This window comes from Petromyzon marinus, chromosome 54 (assembly GCF_048934315.1).
Source record: "Petromyzon marinus isolate PM22_M1 ecotype Great Lakes invasive population chromosome 54, UKy_Petmar_22M1.pri1.0, whole genome shotgun sequence".
Classification (NCBI taxonomy): domain Eukaryota; kingdom Metazoa; phylum Chordata; class Hyperoartia; order Petromyzontiformes; family Petromyzontidae; genus Petromyzon; species Petromyzon marinus.
Genome location: NC_133720.1, coordinates 629,672 through 647,718, shown reverse-complemented (window position 1 = coordinate 647,718; position 18,047 = coordinate 629,672). Strand labels below are relative to the sequence as shown.

At 60.8% G+C, this 18,047-nt stretch overlaps 1 protein-coding gene across 2 annotated transcripts; it reads right to left on the bottom strand.

Annotated features, from left to right (window-relative positions):
* Positions 1–547: 547 nt before the first annotated feature.
* Positions 548–11,534, bottom strand: KCTD1 (potassium channel tetramerization domain containing 1). Of its 2 annotated transcripts, none has more exons than XM_032974478.2 (5): positions 10,822–11,534; positions 4,816–4,994; positions 4,308–4,452; positions 3,356–3,661; positions 548–2,821 (listed from the first exon to the last, which is right to left on the bottom strand). In XM_032974478.2, the coding sequence occupies exons 1-5, from the start codon at positions 10,828–10,830 to the stop codon at positions 2,660–2,662; spliced, it is 801 nt and encodes a 266-aa protein (XP_032830369.1). In that variant the 5' UTR covers positions 10,831–11,534; the 3' UTR covers positions 548–2,659. The 2 variants fall into 2 exon arrangements, with proteins under 2 accessions (XP_032830369.1, XP_032830368.1); XM_032974477.2 differs by lacking the exon at positions 10,822–11,534 and adding an exon at positions 9,526–10,356.
* Between the last annotated feature and the right edge of the window lie 6,513 nt (positions 11,535–18,047).

Here is an 18,047-nt window from a genome sequence, read left to right as displayed (position 1 = left end):
ACACCAGTGACGATTATCTGAGCCGGTCCTCGGCCTCCCATAGGTCGACTCGGCCTCAAATGAGTGACTGGTGCGGCGTGTAAACAAAACATCGCCACTGGAGAGACAAAGGCGGTCGGGTGTGGTGTTGGCCACCCCACCCCTTCGTGCACCATGCCAGCCTTCCTCGGTGCCCACTAACAGCACTTGCCCCAACAGGGATCTTTGCGTGTAGCCATGATTCACGTTCTCGCTGCACCATCCCCGCTTCAGTCGCAGCCTTTTGCCGAAAGTAACACGGTACACATCTTATATTGATTATATTGGGGGCGGTGGAGTGCTGCATCCTGCCATTCGTCTCGGGTCGGCAGTGCAGTCTCACACACTTCAAGTTGCTTGACAGCCAATGACGGCCCTTGATGGGGGTGTGTCACTGAGAGGTGCTCTCTTACAGCACTTACCTCCAACAGTCTGTTAAGGCGACACGGTGGGGGGGGGGGGGGGGTCTAGGAACATGCGGCCTGGTTGCCCGTCTCTTCCCAGGAACACGCAGTGCGACGCGCCAGGGTTTACAGCTGCTTTTCTTTATTGTTTATTATTATACACAAAAGTACGAACTTCATCGACCACCAAGACATCGCACCTACGCCTAGGTGACAACTGTATCAAGTGACATGCTTGTCACGCGTCCTAGTGTCACGTGTTCAGGTGTCACATGCCTGTGTCACGTGTTTAGTCGTCACCTGTCACGTGTTGAGATATCACACCTGTCACATGTTCAGGCATGCCCCGTTTAGAAATCAAACACCTGTCACGTGTTTAGATGTCACACCTGTGTCACGTTCAGGAGTCGCACACCTGTGTCACAGGTTCAGATGTCTCGCCAGTTACCTGTTTAAGGTGTCACACCTGTATCACGTGTTTAGGTGTCAACCGTCACACCACATCGATCCCCGCCTCCCACGTCCCCCACCCGGACTCCCGCTTCTGCCTCCTGCGGGGGCTTCAGAGTGGCCGTGGGGTCGCGAGGACTGTAGTCGTCATCATCGTTATCAACCTCATCGCCATCGTTTATATAAATACAACACCGCGCCCGTCCATCGATCGAGGAGGGGAGGGAGAAGGGGGGTGTGAGGGGAGGGAGTCGGCAGGGCGACTTGCTTTGAACTCTTGACCCCAGGGATGGGATCGACTTTCTGAAATGAGCGGCTCGCAGACACGTACATACACGTGTACACACAGATAAAGATCCCCCATGCAGCCTTTAATAGACTGTCAGGGCAAGAGCTGTTAGCGAGCACCTACGAAGGCTAGCACGGCACACGAGGGGGTGTGTGGCCAGCACCACGCCCGTCCGCCTTTGTCTCCCTAGTGGCGATGTTTACACCACACCAGGTACTCATTTGAGACGAGTCAGCCGAGGGGAGGCCCAAGACCGACTGATATCGTCAGCGGTGTTGTCCGCGAGCGAGAATCGTACTCGGGTCGTTGGGTTCGTAGCCGAGCGGGCGAACCGCTCCACACACGCGCGGGCCACGTGCCAGGTGGTGCACGCACCTGGGCCACATCGCTTCTTCGCTGGGCCATGCCCCCCATGAACACGGCCAGTGGCAGTGACGCACTGCAGAGAGCGGGCGGGCGGGAGACCCCGGGAGAAGAGGGCGTCCACGCGTGCAGCCTCCTCCACGCTCCTCTCCCCTTGTGCGCTCGGTTTCTCCGCGATTAAAAAATACTCAGAAAATAAAGACGGGGGGCTGTGGCGGCGGCGACAACAAGAAGAGGAGGAGGGGCAGTAAGTTGGTTAAAATTCCCAAAGTAGCGGGACTGCCGAGAAAACGAGCCTTGAGACTCGGCAAAGCGGTCCTGGGTCACTCGGACTTTGTGTGGAGTTGCGCGCAAAGCTTTTGCAGTGGGGTGGGTGGAGGGGGTTGGGGTGGGGGTGCTGGGGGAGGCACGGGATGGAAGGGGGGTGCAAGGGGAGACGGGGAAACAGGGAGACATTGAGGGAGAGCAGAGGGAGACGGCAACACAGGAAGACACGGAGGCATCGGGGGGGGGGGGGGGCAGGGGGAGACGGAGGGAGACACGAGACTCGCCGAGTGCGAAGTTTAAATAAGAATGAGAGATTTGTGAGTTTGCTTTGCCTCTCCCTCTTTTCCTCTCTCTCCCTCCTCGTCTCTCTCCGACTCTGCGTTCTTTCTGTCTGTCTCTCCGTCTCCCTCTGAAACAACATGCTCACATCCTGAGCTCTGACCGAGCATGGAGCGCACAAGCGGTGCATCACCACCACCCAGCTCACCAATCATCACCACCACCACCGCGATCAGCAGGTTCTCTCGTGAAACTTCATGGCATTATCACAGCCAACGATAGCGACGCTGGTAAACTTCTTCATCTTCCACGACCATCATCTTCACCAGCACCATCATCACGATCCTCCCATCCCACCATCATTGTCATCACCGAGTCTCATCCCCATCTTCTTGATCTCATCACCCTTCACCACCACCACAATCATCATCTTCCACAATCCCCGTGCTCCCCATTCCCCCCCCTACCGCCTCCTCTACCCCCACCCTTTCCCCCCCCTGCTCCCCACGGCTCTCCCAGTCCAGGGGTTTCCTCCTCGATGTCGACACGTCCCCCACGAACCTCATCAGCCCCCCCCCCCCCATCCCGCTCAGTCCAGGGGCTCCTCCTTGATGCGGATGACGGCGGTGTGCTGCTGGGGGGCGCGCCGCACCTCGCGGCGCATCAGGTACTCGCTGAACTGGGACGAGTCGATGCCTCCACCGCTGGAGCCGACCACGGAGAAGCCGCGGTGCAGCAGCCTCTCCAGCACCTGCCACGGGGGGGGGGCGGGGGGGCAATGGACGGTGATTCACCGCTGAGGAGGAGACCGGAACGTCATCGCACAACCTCCTCCTGGCGCTGACGTCCCTCGAAAACAACCTCTCTTCACTCCTCACCCCTCACACCCATCACACCCATCACACACCCATCACACACCCATCACACCCATCACCCCTCACACCCATCACACCCCTCACACCCATCACACCCATCACCCCTCACACCCATCACCCCCCTCACACCCATCACACCCATCACCCCTCACACCCATCACACCCATCACACACCCATCACACCCATCACACCCCTCACCCCTCACACCCCTCACCCCCCTCACACCCATCACCCCCCTCACACACCCATCACACCCCTCACACCCATCACACCCATCACACCCATCACACCCCTCACCCCTCACACCCATCACCTTTCACCCCTCACTTCTCACACCCATCACCCCTCACTTCTCCTCACCCCTCACACCCATCACCCCTCAGCCCCAAGCGGGCGAGCGAGTCATCACCTGCACGGAGTTGAGGCGGCAGTATCCGTTGAGAGGGAAGCGGATGACGTGCGTGGAGTCGTGGTTCCAGCCGGCGTTGGCGCTGTTGCAAATGGCGTTGCCGATCTCGGGGAAGGTGTCTGCGATGAGCGCCTTGTCACCGCTCACCGTGATGCGCTCGCCCAGCTCGGGCGTCACCCTCACCACCAGGCAGTCGCACGGCCGGCTCACCTTGGCCAGCTCGCGCTCCTGCCGCCACCGCTCCAGCTCCTTGACCAGCGGCGCCACCTGGAAGTAGCGCGCCTCCTCGTACAGCAGGCTGAAGTCCTGCGGGTGGGGAGGGCACGCGCAAGAGCGGGGTTGGTGGATCACGCAGGGATTGAGCCGACGACAACGTAGGACGGTGGTTCGCAAACTCTCCGGATCCGCGGGGGTCGCCGCTGGCCCCTCAACTTTGGCGCTTTGTGGCGATTACCCACGGCCACGGCAGCTTCCGGCACCGCCGGCGAGCAACGGCGGCAACCCTGGCGGGGAGGAGGAGCGTGGAGAGCACCGCGGCCTGACCTCGGCGGAGGCCTCGAACTCCTCCCGGATCTGCCCACCCCACTTTAACCTCGCCCTCGCGACCGGGATGGGTGGATCGCGTGGGGATAAGGCGTCGCGCCGGACAGAGCCGGTTTCCGTCGGTCCTCGCCGCGGCCCCGCGCCGTGACCCAAATTGCGGTGTTAGGCACCACACGTGCCTGATGATGGGTCAACGCATGCAATCTGCTCCCTTTTGCTGCTACCGCCGAGGGCAGGCAAGGACCGCCACCGCCACCCCTAACGTCGCGGTCCGGCAGAGCGTGACCTCGAGAGCGCGGGGTCAAAGGGCGAGAGAAGGCAGGGGGAGAGGTCAAGGGGTGAACCCTCCCTGCCCTCCTGCCCTCCTGCCCTCCTGCCCCCTGTCCCCACCATCAGCCGGGCTCTGCACCTTGAAGTCCTCGGGCAGCAGCAGCTTGGCGGTGCGCAGGAAGCTGAGAATGAAGCGGAACATCTCCCCGTCGCGGTCGATGAAGTAGTGCTGCTTGAGGCTGTCCAGCACGATCGGCTCTGTGCCGTCAAACAGCCGCCCGATCCTGCGGGATTGTGGGCACGGGGGGGACATGGCGAGCAGAGGTCAAGGTATGGATGGGACCAGGGCATGAGGGAAATTGGCTCCAAGGGATCGGGCGTCGTGGGGATTGGGGATCAGAGGCTGGGTAGCTTGATTGATCAGGAATGGGGACTCGGGAGACCAAGCGACCAGGTCCCTCTGCAGCGTCGCATCTGTCTGCACGTGTTCATTTGCCGGCGGCCATGATGACGATGCTTCCGATAACCTTCGCATTGGTGGTGCTGACGATGACGATGATGATGGTGAGGGCGATGATCGCGATTATTTTTCTACTGCCGATTTCAATGCTGCTGCTGCCAATAATGATTGTGCCGCCGCCACTCACCGGCTGTCGTTGTACTTGGTGAGCGTGGCGAGGCTGCTGGTGTACATGTGCCCGCCCACGTCGATGTGCACGGGGGCATTGGACTTAGTGAGCTGAGCGGGCGCCGGGATGCCCTGCGAGCTGAGCGGCGACGCCGGGGAGCGCGGCAGCGTGGGGCGCGACATCGCGGGGGGTCTCTGCTGCTCGCGGGGGGCACGGGGGGGGGTGGGTGGGTTGGGGGGCGGGGAGGGGAATGGAGGGGGGGGGATGAGACGCGATGAGTCACATGGGAGACACGGGGAGATGGGGGGGGGGAGATGGGGGGGGAGATGGGGCGGAAGATGGGGGGGGAGATGGGGGGGGAGATAGGGGGGGGAGATGGGGGGAGAGATGGGGGGGGGAGACGGGGGGGGAGACGGGGGGGGAGATGGGGGGGAAGATGGGGGGGGAGATGGGGGGGAATGGGGGGGGAATGGGGGGGGGGATGGGGGGGGGAGATGGGGGGGGAGATGGGGGGGGAGATGGGGGGGGAGATGGGGGGGGGGGAGATGGGGGGAAGATGGGGGGGGAAATGGGGGGGAGATGATGGGGAAATGGGGGGGGGTGAGAGACGGGGAGACACGGAAACGCACTTCAGGGAGGGGACACAGGGTGAACAAATTCATACCCCATACTCATTTAAAGTCTGAGCTAACTTAAAGGAGGCCCAGCCCATATCATGATACCACGCGTCACCGTTCAGTCACCATGGAGCCGAGACACCGTCAGTGTGTGCGCCGTGTGAGTGAACACGTAGGAGGGCAACACTCATCACTTACCAACACCCATCACCTAGCAACACCCATCACCTAGCAACACATCACTTACCAACACCCATCACCTAGCAACACATCCCTTACCAACACCCATCACCTAGCAACACATCACTTACCAACACCCATCACCTAGCAACACATCCCTTACCAACACCCATCACCTAGCAACACATCCCTTACCAACACCCATCACTTCGCAACACTCATCCCTTTGTAACACCCATCACCTAGCAACACAACCCTTACCAACACCCATCACCTAGCAACACATCCCTTACCAACACCCATCACCTCGCAACACTCATCCCTTTGCAACACCCATCACCTCGCAACACATCACTTATCAACACCCATCACCTAGCAACACAACCCTTACCAACACCCATCACCTAGCAACACATCACTTACCAACACCCACCATCTAGCAACACTCATCCCTTACCAACACCCATCACCTAGCAACACATCCCTTACCAACACCCATCACCTCGCAACACTCATCCCTTTGCAACACCCATCACCTAGCAACACATCACTTACCAACACCCATCACCTAGCAACACATCCCTTACCAACACCCACCAGCTAGCAACACATCACTTACCAACACCCATCACCTAGCAACACATCCCTTACCAACACCCATCACCTAGCAACACATCCCTTACAAACACCCATCACCTAGCAACACATCCCTTACCAACACCCATCACCTAGCAACACAACCCTTACCAACACCCATCACCTAGCAACACATCCCTTACCAACACCCATCACCTAGCAACACATCCCTTACCAACACCCATCACCTAGCAACACACCATCAGCAAGAGACATACATCGTCTAGCAACACTCATCTCCAACTCGCGACACGCGGCAACCCCCGTCACCGCCAGGGATGAGCGCGACCGCTCGAGCAAGTGACTCAGCTCGCCGAGCCACCACGTGGGGACCACGTGGTGTCCGGCTACATCAGGCCACGTGGGTCGGCAGGTGCAGGTGAGAGTCACGTGATGCGATCTTCACCCCCCTCCCGCCCCCACCCGGGTTCTCCCCGTGCCACCCGACACGACCACGTGGCCCGCTAACACCTGCTGAGGCTGCTGATGAGGCTGCTGATGCTGCCGCTGCTGAACCACGTGGTGGATGAGAGGCCGAGTTGGGGGGGGGGGGCTCAGGAGAGGGGGGGGGCGGTGGTGAATTTGCCACGAAACTCCGGGTCGCTGTGGTAACACCTGGAGGAGGTGGCACGTGACTGGCAGTGGTCGTTGTGACCACATCCATAGCGAGAACAGTATTGGTTGCGGACACCCCCCGCGCTCTTGGGGAGACGAGGGGCGGAGGGGCTGGACCCTCTGTGGGGGGGGGGGGGGGGTGGAGGCTGGGGGCCTTCGTCGCATTATCCCGGGGGCTGAGTTGACCCCGGGGAGGGGAGTGAATCACCGGGGTCACGCGTCGCCTGCCTGCTCCCCCATCCCGGAGCCAAACTGCCGCGAGGAAACAGCTGGCGCCGAGAGAGGGGTCCGGGTAATCCGCCGTGGAGCTATACATGGCTAACGAGGTTTGGGGATGTTTTCATCCAGCAGTGAAGAGATCGTGGCTAATTATGGTGCATACAAATTACGTAGACTGCGACTCCATCACACCTCGCACATAAACGCCGCGACCCGCCAGAAATCAATCCACTCGTTCTTCAAGCACCCCGGGTCGTTGCCAAAATTGCCGAAGTCGTAAACAAAACTTTTCAACTTTGATGAGTGCATCGTGTAGAGCTCGTCGAGAGGATTCCCTTGTCGTTCGCCTTCAACAGACATAAAATGACGTCGCAACGCGGTTTATTCGAGAGCCCGGGGTCTTATAGGGACCCCGGATCCCGCCGTAAGGTTCCGTTTTGTAGATTTTTTCCGAGTTTCGGGTCACGCCGCGTGCCTTCGTGCTAACGCCGGTGTGACGCCACCGGCGCCGGTGTGACGTCGCCGGTGTGACGTCACACCGGCGCCGCGTGCCACCTATTTTGGCGGGAAAATTACGGGCGGGCGTGACGTCACAGTATCCCCTGATCGTCCGAAATGTTCCATCGGGGCCATCGGTTTTCGGATTTAGTCCGAATATGGGGAACGCGTCCGGAATACACACACACCACACACACACACGACACACACACACACGACACACACACACACGACACACACACACACGACACACACACACACACCACACACACCACACACACCACACACACCACACACACACACCACACAACACACACACGCCACACACACACACGACACACACACGACACACACACACACGACACACACACGACACACACACACGACACACACACACCACACACACCACACACACCACACACAACACGACACACACCACACACACGACACACACACACGACACACACACGGTACTACACGTGTGCCACACCCACCCACACATTAAACAATGATGAACATACTGGGCCATATCCATGACACCACACCGTGGTATGCACCGCACACTGTTCTACACCGCGCAGCGTGCAATGTATAACACAGTGCTACATTACACGCATACACCGCGTATAACACGTACGCATTACGCATATCCATCATAATTCACACGGCGTATCACGCACACAGAGTACGTGATACGCCGTGATACACATACACACGTGTACGCACACACACGTGTACGCACACACACGTGTACGCACACACACAGACTCGCAGCATGTAATCCGCATTCTCCACGCACAGTGCAAGAGACGGATTGCACAAAGATCCCCCGTGTACCCTTGACAGACTGTTGGGGGACACCGATAAAGGCCGGCACTGTGGCACACGAGGGGGGGTGGGGGGGGCAGCACCACGCCCGACCGCCTTTGTCTCCCCAGTGGCGATGTTTACACACTGCACCAGGTACTTATTTGAGGCTGAGTCGACCTAGGGGAGACCCAGGACCGTTTCAGATAATTGTCACTGGGTGTTGGTGGCCGCGAGCGGGAATAGAATTTGAGTCACCGGGTTTGAAACGCAGCATAGCGATAACCACCACTACACTACCGCTCCCCACGTGCACACACACACACGTACGTACACACACGTACACACACACGTACACACACACGTACACACACACGTACACACACACACGTACACACACACGTACACACACACGTACACACACACGTACACGTACACACACACGTACACACACACACGTACACACACACACGTACACACACACACACGATCACACAAAGATCCCCCATATAGCCTTAACAGACTGTAGGGGCAAGTGCTGTTAGCGAGCACTTATGAAGGCCGGAAAAGTACACGAGGGGGTGGGTGGCCAGCACCACGCCCGACCGCCTTTGTCTCCCTAGTGGCAATGTTTACACACCGCACCAGGTACTCATTTGAGGCTGAGTCGACCTAGGGGAGGCCCAGGACCGGTTCAGATAATCGTCACTGGTGTTGGCCGTGAGCGGGAATCGAACCCGGGTCGCCAGGTTCATAGTGCAGTGCGCTAACCGCTACACGCTACACACACGATCACACACACACGTACACACACACACGGATCCTCACACACGTACACACACACACACGTACACACACACGGACCCTCACACACACGAGGCCTCACAGCATCACGAGGGGTCACGATGACCCCCGCGACGCCACCCCGCGTCCCCCGTGACCCCGCGATCCCAGTGCCTGACACGACCACCCGGACAGGCTGCGGCATCCACCCCTCTCCCCTCTCTCCCCTCTCCCCTCTCTCCCCTCTCCCCTCTCCCCTCTCCCCTCTCCCCTCTCTCCCCTCTCCCCTCTCTCCCCATTCATCCCAGGTCTCCCATCTCCACGTTTCTCCTCTCTCGAGTCTCCCTCCCGTTACCATTCTCACCATTCTCACCTCATCTCTCTCCGTGCTCCTCCTCTTCTCCCCTCTCTGATCTCCCCTCGTCTCCCCGCTCCTCACCTTCATGTCACCGGGGCTTGGTCTCCGCGAGGGGTGGTGAGGGGTGGCGAGGGGTGGTGAGGATGAGGGGTGGTGAGGATGAGGGGTGGTGAGGGCGAGGGGTGGTGAGGGCGAGGGGTGGTGAGGGCGAGGGGTGGTGAGGGCGAGGGGTGGTGAGGACGAGGGGTGGTGAGGACGAGGGGTGGTGAGGGCGAGGGGTGGTGAGGACGAGGGGTGGTGAGGACGAGGGGTGGTGAGGACGAGGGGTGGTGAGGACGAGGGGTGGTGAGGACGAGGGGTGGTGAGGGCGAGGTGTGGTGAGGACGAGGGGTGGTGAGGGGTGGTGAGGGCGAGGGGTGGCGAGGGGTGGTGAGGGCGAGGGGTGGTGAGGGCGAGGGGTGGTGAGGGCGAGGGGTGGTGAGGGCGAGGGGTGGTGAGGGCGAGGGGTGGTGAGGGCGAGGGGTGGTGAGGACGAGGGGTGGTGAGGACGAGGGGTGGTGAGGACGAGGGGTGGTGAGGGGTGGTGAGGATGAGGGGTGGTGAGGACGAGGGGTGGTGAGGACGAGGGGTGGTGAGGACGAGGGGTGGTGAGGACGAGGGGTGGTGAGGACGAGGGGTGGTGAGGACGAGGGGTGGTGAGGACGAGGGGTGGTGAGGACGAGGGGTGGTGAGGACGAGGGGTGGTGAGGACGAGGGGTGGTGAGGACGAGGGGTGGTTAGAGCGGGACTCTCCCTTCCACTCTTCCTCTCCCTCGCCCCTGCTCTCCTTTCTCTTCCTCTCTCCCCCTTCTCCACTCCTCCTCTCTCCTCTCCGCTCTCCTCCTCCCCTCCGCCCTCCCCTCGCCTCTCTCTGCTGCCTCTGCCGAGCGCTCTCGGCTGAAGGGGCCGAGCCAGGGACGCGGGCGGCGGGGAGCCGACGGGAGACGCGGGGAGCAGGGGGAGCCTTAGGGGAGGCACGGGGGACCGAGCGGAGAAGACAGCGAGCAAGCCGGGGGAGCAGGGGGAGCCGGGGGAGCAGGGAGAGCCGGGGGAGCCGGGGGAGCAGGGGGAGCCGGGGGAGCCGGGGGAACAGGGGGAGCCGAGGGGAGAATCGGCGGAGCAGGGGGACCCCGTGCGCTTGAGGGAGCCGCTAGCGAGGAGCGCGACTCGCGCAGCGCCTCCCCTCCCTCTCGCCACAGCCGCCGCTGCCCCGGCTGCTGCCCCGGCTGCTGCCGCTGCCCTCTCCCTCGCCGCCGCCGCCGCTGCCCTCACCTGGAACATGCGGCTCTCTCGCCCCTGGCCGCGCTCTCGCCGCCTCTCGTTCCTCCGCTCTCCTCCTCCTCGCCGCTGCTGCTGCTGCTGCTGCGACTGCCGGCGCGGAGAGGCGCGCAGCCCCGCCAGGAATTTGCGCCGCAAGGCGGAGGCCGCCTCGGGCGCGGGGAGGCAGGGATGGCGGTGGGGGGAGGAGGAGGAGGGTGGTGGTGAGGAGGGGAGGGGGAGGAGGAGGCTGAGGGAGGGAGGCTGTGGGGGAGCCGAGGGGGAGTCGAAGCGCGCGGGGCTGCGCGAACCGCAGCCCCGCGCCCTCCCCCCCCTGCCTCATTCAAAGTGGCCCGGGGCGCATCGCGCGGGACGGGAGGGAGGGGGGCGGGGGGATGGCTGGAGGGGGGATGGAGGGGAAGGAGGATGGATGAAGGAGGATGGATGAAGGAGGGTGGATGAAGGAGGATGGATGAAGGGAGGATGGCTGAGGGGGGATGGCTGAAGGGGGGATGGAGAGAGGGGGGAGTGTGGATGGAGGAGGGAGCGAAGAGGGAGGGAGAGCGGGGGGAGGCAGGGAGCAGGGAGAGAGGTTGCATTGGCACGGCAGGGGTTGAGAAGTGGAGAGGAGGAAGGAGGGCGAGATGCAGGGAAGGAGGATTGAGAAGACGAGGAGGGAGTGGAGGGAGTGGAAATGGGAAAGAGCGCTGCCCGGGTAAGGATTGGTAGAGTGAGGTGGGGGAGAGGGGGGATAAGGGGGGGGTCAGGATTCGCCCCCCGTCGTCAGATGAAGTTTCACGATTCGATTTATTGTGGTTACCGCAGCGGCCTCTAGCGGCTAGAAAGTGTCACGTGAACCCATAACACGCCACGTCTCGGGATTGACAAACATGATAACAGTCGCGATTCGATTAATCGTTAGACATTCCCTCCTTCCCATCACCCCGGGGCTCTCCATCCCTCCACCAGTGCTCCACTATCCCTCCATTATCGCCACTATCATCCCTCCACCATCAACACCACCACCACCATCACCCCCATCTCCTCTCCCTGGGGGGCTCCGTGCTGCGCATGCGTGTTGCCCATCTCGCTTGGCCCGGGGCGATGCATCAAGTAAAATAAATAATTAAACGCCCGTTGTGGCAGCTTCGCTAAAATAAATAAATAAACTCGCTAATCCGGCCCCTCCCTTACACCCTCCCCCCGCCCCCAGACATAACTCGAAGTGCACCTAGCTTGGCACGAGCCTTGCGGTAACGCCACCGCGACTTAATGGCGAAGAGAAGAGTCGTCGTGCAGAATGTTTGCTCGACCTGCGGATTCGTGTGCGCCTCTCCTTCATCGGTGCTCGCTAATAGTCGAGCAGGCGACTCGGGGGGGGGGGTCTGTGACGGGGGGGGGGGGTCTGTGACGGGGGGGGGTCTGCGACGGGGGGGGTCTGCGACGGGGGGGGGTCTGCGACGGGGGGGGGGTCTGCGACTGGGGGGGGTCTGCGACTGGGGGGGGGTCTGCGACTGGGGGGGGTCTGCGACTCGGGGGGGGGGTCTGCGACTGGGGGGGGGGTCTGCGACTGGGGGGGGGGGTCTGCGACTGGGGGGGCTGCGACTGGGGGGGGTCTGCGACTGGGGGGGGGTCTGCGACTGGGGGGGGTCTGCGACTGGGGGGGGGTCTGCGACGGGGGGGGGGGTCTGCGACTGGGGGGGGGGTCTGCGACTGGGGGGGGGTCTGCGACTGGGGGGGGTCTGCGACGGGGGGGGGGTCTGCGACTGGGGGGGGGGTCTTCACCCCGTGTTGTCTGTGCGCCGCTGTGTGCAGAAGTTACGTGGGGAGCGGCCGTGTAGCGGTTCGTGCGCTGCGCTACGAACCCGACGACCCGAGTTCGATTCACGGCCACCAGCACCGTTGATAGCGATTATCTGAACCGGTCCCGGGCCTCCCCTAGGCCAACTCAGCCTCAAATGAGTACCTGGCGCGGTGTGTAAACATCGTCACTTGGTATATAAAGGCGTCCGGGCGTGGTGCTGGCCACCCACCCCCTTTGTGTGCCGTATCTGCCTTCATAGGTGCGTCCGGACGGCGCTAGCCCCAGCAGTCTTTTAAGGCTATACCGGGGTTCCTTGTCATTACAAAAATCATCATTATAATGTGGTTAATCCACTGCTGGATGAGCGCCTTCCCTCGCTCATGGGTGTCCTTTGACCATACTGTACCTCTGGTCCGGAATCGGCTCAAACATCACCACTCGCCACTGACGTTAGCTGTGACCGGCAATCAAACCCAGGTCTCACTGGCCCATAGGACAATGCGCTAACGCCTGCACCACCACTCCTCTCCGGGTGCAATGGTCCTGTGGAACCCCACGAGAGGGCGGGGGGGGGTGACACTCAAAACTCCACACAGATGGATTCCTGGTGGGTCAGCAAGCCGCTCGAGCCGGGCATCGTCAACATCTGACAGCTGAGAGTGCGGCCCCGGGGCTAAGCGCCCTGAAGCAGGGACCCCCCCCCCCCACATACACATCCCCTGCACCCCCTGGCGATCTCCCCTGGATCCACTCGTCCCTGTGAGTCCACCTGGCGATCTCCCCTGGATCCACTCGTCCCTGTGAGTCCACCTGGCGATCTCCCCTGGATCCACTCGTCCCTGTGAGTCCACCTGGCGATCTCCCCTGGATCCACTCGTCCCTGTGAGTCCACCTGGCGATCTCCCCTGGATCCACTCGTCCCTGTGAGTCTACTTGGCGATCTCCCCTGGATCCACTCGTCCCTGTGAGTCCACCTGGTGATCTCCCCTGGATCCACTCGTCCCTGTGAGTCCACCTGGCGATCTCCCCTGGATCCACTCGTCCCTGTGAGTCCACCTGGCGATCTCCCCTGGATCCACTCGTCCCTGTGAGTCCACCTGGCGATCACCCCTGGATCCACTCGTCCCTGTGAGTCCACCTGGCGATCTCCCCTGGATCCACTCGTCCCTGTGAGTCCACCTGGCGATCTCCCCTGGATCCACTCGTCCCTGTGAGTCCACCTGGCGATCTCCCCTGGATCCACTCGTCCCTGTGAGTCCACCTGGCGATCTCCCCTGGATCCACTCGTCCCTGTGAGTCCACCTGGCGATCTCCCCTGGATCCACTCGTCCCTGTGAGTCCACCTGGCGATCTCCCCTGGATCCACTCGTCCCTGTGAGTCCACCTGGCGATCTCCCCTGGATCCACTCGTCCCTGTGAGTCCACCTGGCGATCTCCCCTGGATCCACTCGTCCCTGTGAGTCCACCTGGCGATCTCCCCTGAATCCACTCGTCCCTGTGAGTCCACCTAGCGATCTCCCCTGGATCCACTCGTCCCTGTGAGTCCACCTGGCCATCTCCTCTGAATCCACTCGTCCCTGTGAGTCCACCTGGCGATCTCCCCTGAATCCATTCGTCCCTGTGAATCCACCTGGCGATCTCCCCTGGATCCACTCGTCCCTGTGAGTCCACCTGGCGATCTCCCTTGGATCCACTCGTCTCTGTGAGTCCACCTGGCGATCTCCCCTGGATCCACTCGTCCCTGTGAGTCCACCTGGCGATCTCCCTTGGATCCACTCGTCCCTGTGAGTCCACCTGGCGATCTCCCCTGGATCCACTCGTCCCTGTGAGTCCACCTGGCGATCTCCCCTGAATCCACTCGTCCCTGTGAGTCCACCTGGCGATCACCCCTGGATCCACTCGTCCCTGTGAGTCCACCTGGCGATCTCCCCTGGATCCACTCGTCCCTGTGAGTCCACCTGGCGATCTCCCCTGGATCTACTCGTCCCTGTGAGTCCACCTGGCGATCTCCCCTGGATCCACTCGTCCCTGTGAGTCCACCTGGCGATCTCCCCTGGATCCACTCGTCCCTGTGAGTCCACCTGGCGATCTCCCCTGGATCCACTCGTCCCTGTGAGTCCACCTGGCGATCTCCCCTGGATCCACTCGTCCCTGTGAGTCCACCTGGCGATCTCCCCTGGATCCACTCGTCCCTGTGAGTCCACCTGGCGATCTCCCCTGGATCCACTCGTCCCTGTGAGTCCACCTGGCGATCTCCCCTGAATCCACTCGTCCCTGTGAGTCCACCTAGCGATCTCCCCTGGATCCACTCGTCCCTGTGAGTCCACCTGGCCATCTCCTCTGAATCCACTCGTCCCTGTGAGTCCACCTGGCGATCTCCCCTGAATCCATTCGTCCCTGTGAATCCACCTGGCGATCTCCCCTGGATCCACTCGTCCCTGTGAGTCCACCTGGCGATCTCCCTTGGATCCACTCGTCTCTGTGAGTCCACCTGGCGATCTCCCCTGGATCCACTCGTCCCTGTGAGTCCACCTGGCGATCTCCCTTGGATCCACTCGTCCCTGTGAGTCCACCTGGCGATCTCCCCTGGATCCACTCGTCCCTGTGAGTCCACCTGGCGATCTCCCCTGAATCCACTCGTCCCTGTGAGTCCACCTGGCGATCACCCCTGGATCCACTCGTCCCTGTGAGTCCACCTGGCGATCTCCCCTGGATCCACTCGTCCCTGTGAGTCCACCTGGCGATCTCCCCTGGATCTACTCGTCCCTGTGAGTCCACCTGGCGATCTCCCCTGGATCCACTCGTCCCTGTGAGTCCACCTGGCGATCTCCCCTGGATCCACTCGTCCCTGTGAGTCCACCTGGCGATCTCCCCTGGATCCACTCGTCCCTGTGAGTCCACCTGGCCATCTCCCCTGAATCCACTCGTCCCTGTGAATCCATCTGGCGATCTCCCCTGGATCCACTCGTCCCTGTGAGTCCACCTGGCGATCTCCCCTGAATCCACTCGTCCCTGTGAGTCCACCTAGCGATCTCCCCTGGATCCACTCGTCCCTGTGAGTCCACCTGGCCATCTCCTCTGAATCCACTCGTCCCTGTGAGTCCACCTGGCCATCTCCCCTGAATCCATTCGTCCCTGTGAATCCACCTGGCGATCTCCCCTGGATCCACTCGTCCCTGTGAGTCCACCTGGCGATCTCCCTTGGATCCACTCGTCTCTGTGAGTCCACCTGGCGATCTCCCCTGGATCCACTCGTCCCTGTGAGTCCACCTGGCGATCTCCCTTGGATCCACTCGTCCCTGTGAGTCCACCTGGCGATCTCCCCTGGATCCACTCGTCCCTGTGAGTCCACCTGGCGATCTCCCCTGAATCCACTCGTCCCTGTGAGTCCACCTGGCGATCACCCCTGGATCCACTCGTCCCTGTGAGTCCACCTGGCGATCTCCCCTGGATCCACTCGTCCCTGTGAGTCCACCTGGCGATCTCCCCTGGATCTACTCGTCCCTGTGAGTCCACCTGGCGATCTCCCCTGGATCCACTCGTCCCTGTGAGTCCACCTGGCGATCTCCCCTGGATCCACTCGTCCCTGTGAGTCCACTTGGCGGCGTAGCGGTTACGCTTGCGCCTCACAGCGAAACAATTTCGCCTCAGTTCCATTCGCGTCTTGACCGTCTCTTTGCGTTCACGTGGATTTCTCCCCCCTCCCCGTTCCGCAGGGCGTGAGAGCGGTGGTGCAGTGGTTAGCGCACTGTACTGCGACCCCGGCCACCCGAGTTCGATAGCAGTAGCGGATATTTGAACCGATCCTGGGCTTCCCCTAGGTCGACTCAGACGTAAATGAGTACCTCTGGGCTACCTGTGCGCGCACGTGTGCGACATATAGTCAACATGATCACTGGGGAGACAAAGGCGACTGGGCGTGGTGCTGACCACCCACCCCGCCGTGTGCCGGGCCTTCGTAGGTGCTCGCTAACAGCACTTGCCCCAACAGTCTGGTAAGGCTACACGGGGGATCTTTATCTTTGTATTTCCGATTCGGTGCGGTGGCGCTCCGGTGTGCACCTTGCAACCTACCGACCCTGATCCCTCCCGTGACTCCCCCCCTCTCCCCTCCACCACCCTTGATCCCCCGTGCCCCCCCCCTCTGTTCCCCCCTCCTCCACCCCTCCCCCCACCCCGCTCCATGACCGCGCCGCCGCGTGGCCCCAGGGTGGAGGTGCCATTTGTGCCGCCCAGCCCCGCCCCTTGCTCTCGGGGGGAGGGGCAAGGGGGGGGGGCGAGGGGGCTGCTGCTGTTGCTGATGGTGGTGATGGTGGCATTAATAGGTGCTCGCTAACAGCTATTGCCGAAACAGGGTGCTCACTGCTGTAGGGCAAATCGGTGTCCTTGTGAGTGATGATGATGGTCGTGATGATGATGATGGTAGTGATGATGATGGTAGTGATGATGATGGTCGTGATGATGGTGGTTGTAGTGATGATGGTCGTGATGATGACGGTGGTGGTAGTGATAATAATGGTCGTGATGATGATGGTAGTGATGATGATGGTCGTGATGATGGTGGTTTTAGTGATGATGGTCGTGATGATGATGGTGGTAGTGGTAGTGATAATGATGGTCGTGATGATGATGGTGGTAGTGATGATGATGGTCGTGATGATGGTGGTGGTAGTGATGATGATGGTCGTGATGATGATGATGATGGTAGTGATGATGATGGTCGTGATGATGATGGTGGTGGTAGTGATGATGATGGTCGTGATGATGGTGGTGGTAGTGATGATGATGGTCGTGATGATGATGATGGTAGTGATGATGACGGTCGTGATGATGGTGGTGGTGGTAGTGATGATGATGGTCGTGATGATGGTGGTGGTAGTGATGATGATGGTCGTAATGATGATGGTGGTGGTAGTGATGATGATGTTCGTGATGATGGTGGTTGTAGTGATGATGATGGTCGTGATGATGGTGGTGGTAGTGATGATGATGGTCGTGATGATGGTGGTGGTAGTGATGATGGTTGTGATGATGATGATGGTGGTGGTAGTGATGATGATGGTCGTGATGATGGTGGTGGTGGTAGTGATGATGATGGTTGTGATGATGATGGTGGTGGTGATGATGATGGTCGTGATGATGGTGGTGGTGATGGTAGTGATGATAGTCGTGATGATAGTGGTGGTGGTAGTGATGATGATGGTTGTGATGATGGTGGTAGTGATGATGATGGTCGTGATGATGGGGTGGTGGTGGTAGTGATGATGATGGTCGTGATGATGGTGGTGGTGGTAGTGATGATGATGGTCGTGATGATGATGGTGGTAGTGATGATGATGGTCGTGATGATGGTGGTGGTAGTGATGATGATGGTCGTGATGATGATGGTGGTGGTAGTGATGATGGTCGTGATGATGGTGGTGGTAGTGATGATGAT

Coding starts and splice junctions, on each gene's coding strand:
- KCTD1 (XM_032974477.2), bottom strand. CDS start 9,597: ATGAAGGTGAGGAGCGGGGAGACGAGGGGAGATCAGAGAGGGGAGAAG. Junction 4,995..9,525: donor GGAGCACGGAGAGAGATGAG/GTGAGAATGGTG, acceptor CCCCGCGAGCAG/CAGAGACCCCCCGCGATGTC. Junction 2,822..3,355: donor GCCGCCTCAACTCCGTGCAG/GTGATGACTCGC, acceptor CCCCCGTGGCAG/GTGCTGGAGAGGCTGCTGCA.